The 6,968-nt window shown below is 42.1% G+C and overlaps 1 protein-coding gene across 1 annotated transcript; it reads right to left on the reverse strand.

The window, feature by feature from the left end:
* Nucleotides 1-1,272: 1,272 nt before the first annotated feature.
* On the reverse strand, nt 1,273-6,665 carry LOC311058704 (uncharacterized protein; the record flags this gene model as incomplete). The annotated part of the gene is made up of 4 exons (XM_084076168.1): nt 1,273-1,305; nt 1,445-2,373; nt 5,506-5,619; nt 6,644-6,665. The coding sequence occupies 4 exons, from the start codon at nt 6,663-6,665 to the stop codon at nt 1,273-1,275; spliced, it is 1,098 nt and encodes a 365-aa protein (XP_083932294.1).
* Between the last annotated feature and the right edge of the window lie 303 nt (nt 6,666-6,968).

The raw sequence follows: 6,968 nt of genomic DNA on the forward strand, positions 1-6,968 counted from the left end.
AGCCCTATTTTATACCTAGGCTATTTGAAAATAGACGATATACAAGTTCATAACGTGTCGCGAAGCAACGCGTCGTGAGCTTGTAGATCTGCTATTTTCAAACATTTTAGTACTTTTGGTACTTTAAGTATATATTGATACCAATACTTTTGTACTTTTACTTGTAACAGAGTACTTCTACATTGCAAGTATAAAACATTTTAGTACTTTTTCAGAGCACTGAGTACAACATTATATCTTTTACTGTCATGGACACGTTTTTGCGTCCGTTGGTACTTGGTCCACTTTGCCATGGACGCGTTTGACCCTTGTTTTTCTCGTGAATTGGGTGTTACTAAACGGGGGGATTACTTTATTATTGTTCTTTTCTTATCTTTGTACCATGTTCAGGTGAACATGATGATCCTTGTTTACTGATATTGACACTTTACAAGTAATACAATGGATGAAGCAACGCTTGTAAAGCATTGAATAAACAAAAAATCACACCCAGTGTGAAGTGGGCGGTGTGGGTCACAGTGGTCATCACAGTGATGGAAGTGACTCACTTAAAAAAACAAAAACATAAAAGTGTTTTTTTAAGTCCATACTGCTATTCAAAGGGCTGCACATGTGTCATGTGTTTCGCTAGCCAATCACACTCCTGAATTTGCAAAGTCAGCCAATCACATTATAGCTAGTGGTGATGACACTAGCTGTAATGTGATTGGCTGACTTTGCAAAAGTATAGATTTGCATTGACTGTGGAAGGGTTAGGGTTGTAGACTGCGTTGTAGACTATTGGCCAATCACGGTGCAGGATTGATCAGTGTCCAAACCTCACTTATAGGGGGCGGTTACACCGCCCCAAAAACCTCTATCTATAGATTCCAGGAATGTGTCTGTCTGTATGTATGACCATATTTCTCCTATATGGGAACCACTAATACGATGGACTTCACACTTGGAAGGAGTATTGCTGAGGATCCGGGGTGAAATACACACTCACTTGGATTGTATTTTCCCATTACTGATACCCATCCCTAGTCCAATAGTGGAACTGTTAGCAGCCTGGGCCTGAGAGAAACAAACAGAGACATTTAAACTTACTGAGGTCCTGGTGGTCTTCAGGTTCCCCCTGTTTGACTGAGATGGTCCTGGATGGGTCACAGCAGAACGGCTTCTCTCTCCTGATGGTCCTGGATGAGTCACAGCCAGAACGGCTTCTCTCTCCTGATGGTCCTGGACGGGTCACAGCAGAAAGGCTTCTCTCTCCTGATGGTCCTGGATGAGTCACTGCAGAACGACTTCTCTCTCCTGATGGTCCTGGACGGGTCACAGCAGAAAGGCTTCTCTCTCCTGATGGTCCTGGATGAGTCACTGCAGAACGGCTTCTCTCTCCTGATGGTCCTGGACGGGTCACAGCAGAAAGGCTTCTCTCTCCTGATGGTCCTGGATGAGTCACTGCAGAACGGCTTCTCTCTCCTGATGGTCCTGGATGAGTCACTGCAGAACGGCTTCTCTCTCCTGATGGTCCTGGATGAGTCAGAGCAGAACGGCTTCTCTCTCCAGAATGGATGTTCCGGTGCCTTTTTTTCACTCCACTCTTTCCAGTGTGAATTCTCTCATGACTTTTAAGATGAGACATAAGAGTGAAGCCTCTCCCACACTGGTCACAGCAGTAAGGCTTCTCTCCAGTGTGAATTCTTTTGTGTTTCTGAAGGCTAGATATTTGAGTGAAACTTGTCCCACACTTGTCACAGCAGTAAGGCTTCTCTCCAGTGTGAATTCTCTTGTGTGTTTTAAGGTCTGACATCTGAGTGAAGCTTGTCCCACACTGATCACAGCAGTAAGGCTTCTCCCCAGTGTGTATTCTCTTGTGTGTTTTAAGGGCAGACTTGTCAGTGAAGCCTCTCCCACACTGGTCACAGCAGTAAGGCTTCTCTCCAGTGTGAATTCTCTTGTGTGCTTTAAGGGCTGACATCTGAGAGAAGCTTGTCCCACACTGGTCACAGCAGTAAGGCTTCTCTCCCGTGTGAATTCTCTTGTGTGTTTTAAGGGTTGACATCACAGTGAAGCTTGTCCCACACTGGTCACAGCAGTAAGGCTTCTCTCCAGTGTGAATTCTCCTGTGTATTTTAAGATGAGACATTTGAGTGAACCTTGTCCCACACTGGTCACAGTAGTAAGGCTTCTCTCCAGTGTGAATTCTCTTGTGTATTTTAAGATTAGACATGTCAGTGAAGCCTCTCCCACACTGGTCACAGCAGTAAGGCTTCTCTCCAGAGTGAATTCTCTTGTGTGTTTTAAGATTTGACATCTGAGTGAATTTCTTTCCACACTGGTCACAGCAGTAACATCTTGGTTTAACTGAAGACTGGGCAGGACAGGCATCTGAGACAACAAAGGGTAACGTATAAGAGTGGAGCTAGGTGCACACAGGTGGATTATTCTATGTAGGAAAGCTAGTCTGAAAGAGATCAGAGAGTGCAAGGTGATAGTATGGGAAAGGATAGCAAGGCAGCACTGGGTGGTGATCTTTAGGATGAACCCCCAAAACATCAACCTAGTTTCAAACAACAGTTTGAATCTAAGTGTTTTTATGCTTCTTTCCACGCATCCATCTCCTGTAAACTCTAGTGGTGTCCTTGAGAGGTTGACTAAGGAATTTGTCAACTAATCAATTATGGCATTATTTACACACACACATACAAGTGCAGTACGAGAGAAAGGGAGAGATGGAGCACTGCATTGCTGAGGAATATCGTCTACGGTAATGTTTACCTTCCCGTTTATGAGAGAGAAAGCGCAAGTATTGGGTGTTGACAACGTTTAATTGCATCATTACACTTCAGTCATGACTGCCATGACTTCGATAATATCAAACATGTTTGATATGATCAGGACAGAAGCCATCATCACATCTGGGTAAAAGTCATCTCAAACCACCACCTTACATCAAACGACTGAGCAACGAGCAACGAGTGACGGGAGTGTGCCACATCTTGTCCTGATTTTATTATGACGTGACTGCATATCATCTGTGAAATCATTTGACGGTCGGTTGGTGTAAGGCCGGCATTAAACATGTGGCTAGTGTGATGTTGTTTTAATGATGACTATACAAACATCCAGTGGTGTGTTCTAACGTGGTACGTTGGATACGCAGTGTGGCCTGCAGATTTTTTTCGTCGCCACCAAAAACAGTTCGAAACGGCGTATCTGATACGTTGATACGCATCTGATACGATCAGTGTTGGGCAAGTTACTTTTAAAAAGTAACTAGTTATAGTTATTAGTTACTGCTCCAAAAACGTAATTAGTTACTTTACTTAGTTACTAAATTATGAAAGTAACTAGTAACTAGTTACTTTACTTTCCTTTTTAAAAAAATAAGAAAAAATGTATAAAATAAAATAAAAATATATATATTATTCCAAATGATTTTGATAGGCTATACATAAAAACGTTTATTTGTTTCTTTAGAAATATTTTCTTTCACATCAGGATGTAATGATTATACTCATTATTATTATAACATTATACTCAGAGCAATACAATAACCCACCTATCTCCCACACTCCCTCCCCAGTCAGTTATCAATTTGAATGAATTTGATGTAATTTGCATATAGATGTGAGTGGCCTTAATTTAACTGACAAAACCTTTTTTTAATTTTAAAATAAAAAACCTCTCACACTTATGCCAGTGTACTGTATTACACACACACACACACACACACACACACACACACACACACACACACACACACACACACACACACACACACACACACACACACACACACACACACACACACACACACACACACACACACACACAGTTTTAGTGTTGCTCTGTGGCACAGTGAGAGAAAAGACCATTGTAGTCATTATGAAATGTAGTGGAACAATTAAACGTCTTTCTGCACTGTAGTGGCCCTGCTGCTTTCACTGCTATTTTGCTGACTAGTTCTCTGAAGGCAACAAACTCAACCGTTGCGATGGGAAGCATGTCCTCCTCAACAACATACCTGCCAATCAATCTGTTTAGTTGAGTCTGGGTGACATGCTGTGGCGATTTAAAAAAAAAAATGTTTTGGCTGTTTAGACGGATGGAGTAGCTATCTAGATCACTGCCGGTGGAGACGGAGGGGTCTTCTTTGGCAACTAGTTTTATAACCCCATGTACTTTAGTTACGTGCTTCAGGAGATTAGCATTGCTGTTACTCGATGTGGACAATGTTTTCTGTCACTGCAATGTTTTAGCGCCCTTTATCCCCACAAATAATGGTTATATTTCCAAGCTGCAAACTAACGCTGCGCTGTCGCTCAGCCGAGACCGCGTGTGTGTGTGTGTGTGTGTGTGTGTTGTTAGCAAGGGAGGGTCTGTGTATGGCAAGACCCGCCCAACTCTGTCTCTGATTGGCTTAGGCTGACATTTTACCGCCTGTTAACCAATCATCACACCTCTCATGGCCCCTTTCACTTTTTCATGTTAGAGTGAGTGGGATCGCTTGAATTTGCCTGTATCCATCCAAGCCTGCCTGTCCTGTTTAGATGACAGGCAAGCTGCTCCGCGGGGGAGACAGTTCAGTTGGATCACATAATGTAACGCACCTTTTTAAATCACTGTAACTATAACGCCGTTACTGAATTGGAAAAGGTAAAGCGTTACGTTATTAGTTACTGCAAAAAGTAGTTGCGTTACGTAACGCGTTACGTTAGTAACACGTTAGTCCCAACACTGGATACGATGCACCCAGTCCGGTGCGGTCCGTCTGACTAGTCTGACTCTGAGTTGAAGGCTTATGTGTATTGTTCTTGAGGTGTTAATTAATGGCTACTGGCGAAGGAATTCACACATTTCAACGACCTGCCATTCACTTCATTGAACGTAGGTCAGTGAATTGAGTACTTCATTAGTATTCGAATTGCGCGTCATAGCACGGCAACATCTTGAATCTTCAATACAGTTTGTGTCTTCAATGCCAAGTTAATACTCTTCTGTAATAGATACAGGAATGCTCGCTGTTAACACTGCTATTATATCTGATAAGCCTAACCAGCATTTATTTATAACAATCCTTGCACTATTCTATGGTAATAACTTTGCATTGAAAATGCATCTAAGGCTAAAAGGAGCTCCAAAGTGGTTGAGTTACAGGGTGATTAACATTAGAAACAGTAGAAAATCAGTACAAAAGCATATTGTAAGTGTACTCAGTGTTACTGTGAAACTGGGCCTGAGTGGGCCAGGCCGAGTTTGTGCGGGGCCGAAACGTACGCGAAGCGCGCGCAATTCTTTTACCTTAATTAATTATACGCGTGTGCGTGCCGTGCGTGTGGGAGGAACTAGGGGGGGAATAGTTATAGTATACCCTCCAAAGATATCTAGAACACACCACTGCAAACATCCTTATGGTGATATTTCTGTCAATACTAATCACACTAAAATGTGTATTGCGGTGAAAGCCCTACAACCGAACAGAATAAAACAAAGCAAGAAAGAGAGCATTAAACATACTGGTGTCCAGGCAGTCTTCTTCAACTTCAGGCTCAGGTTCCTTTTCAACAGAAATGGTGGCGGTTGATGGTGGAGAACTCATCTTCACCTGAAGGCTGGACTCCACAGACTGGTCTGGAATGAAGGAATAGAATAAGAACTTTAATTAAAAAAATACTTCTTAACTTTTTAAATGTAAAAACAAGGAGCATGACTAACCACAACTAAGTCACCATACAGTAAAAAGGCTTATTTTGAGCCAGGGACAACCCTGACTCTTGTCATGATTCTAACTCCATAGTCATCCTTTGAAGTAGAGGGGGACTCAGGAAATGAGAATAGAACTAAAAGTGCATCCTCAGAGTGCAGGTCTCGGCCAGGCTGGGTTTTCTACCCAGGACCCGCAAAATGTGGAAGGGAGTCATAGCCAATGGAGGAAAAAATGTTTTTGATTGTGCGACCTTCGGTTCAACAGTTATAGGCCACAACATGAAGGGCCCTGTTATAGTGCCACAATGAGGCCAATTTGAAAAATGTGAATGGCTTTAAGAGCTTCCTATGCCAGAGATTCGCTGCTCACAGACACACACAAGGTCACGGACAGACAGGGGCAAAAACATGAGTCTCCGGCCTGGCGGAGACAATGAATGCCAAGTGCTTACAAAATTAAAACGGGATGATATGTATCGTCGTGACATACTGTATCGCAATATTTTTTTATATTGTTTTTTCAAAAATGACTTTTTTGGGGGGCCGTGGTGGTTGGTTTAATGCGTCCTTTACTAAATGTGCGTCAGAGACACAGGATGCAGGGCTAGCAGCATCACTGGCTCCTTACAAATTGCATTGTTTGTTTTTGATGTCAATAATTAAAGTAGCTATTCTTCTTCATAATATGTTTTTTTAAAAGTGATATGCTGTAGTTATAGCAGTGACTGAGAAAACAGACTGAAAAACAATGCTATATAACTGAATGCCACCATGGAATTCTTTTGAAAAATGATTTAGTTTGTTTAAACTCTTTTGAAATAATTAAAAACAAAATGTAGTTAAGAAAAAATTAAGGGGTATTTAACAGGGACCCTGTTTAGCTTTTTTGTATTTGGGAAGGTGGTATCTAGGGTCCCTTGACACGGGCTAGCTGCGCGTCCTACGTTACTGCCTTGGCCGAGCTCGTACATGCTTTAATGTATGTTTTTAATAGCCAATCACAACGCGGGGAGGCGGGACATGGGAAGTGGGGAAGAGAAAACCTAAAAAAAGTTTTAAAAATGTTTAACGGCAACGCCGATGAACGCCGATTAACACATGTTTCCGTGGGAGCCTACTGCATTTGATGGCATCTTTAATAAATCTCTGCAACACTTAAAGGGCAAGACCACTTTGGTAGAGGTTTGGGTTATGTAGTTACCTTGCCATGATGTAACTCCAAAGGTGGGCAAGAAATACAAAATAATTGCTCCATTGATTAGAAATTGACAATT

This window comes from Gymnoscopelus microlampas (genome assembly GCF_963454915.1).
Source record: "Gymnoscopelus microlampas genome assembly, chromosome: 13".
Classification (NCBI taxonomy): Eukaryota; Metazoa; Chordata; class Actinopteri; order Myctophiformes; family Myctophidae; genus Gymnoscopelus; species Gymnoscopelus microlampas.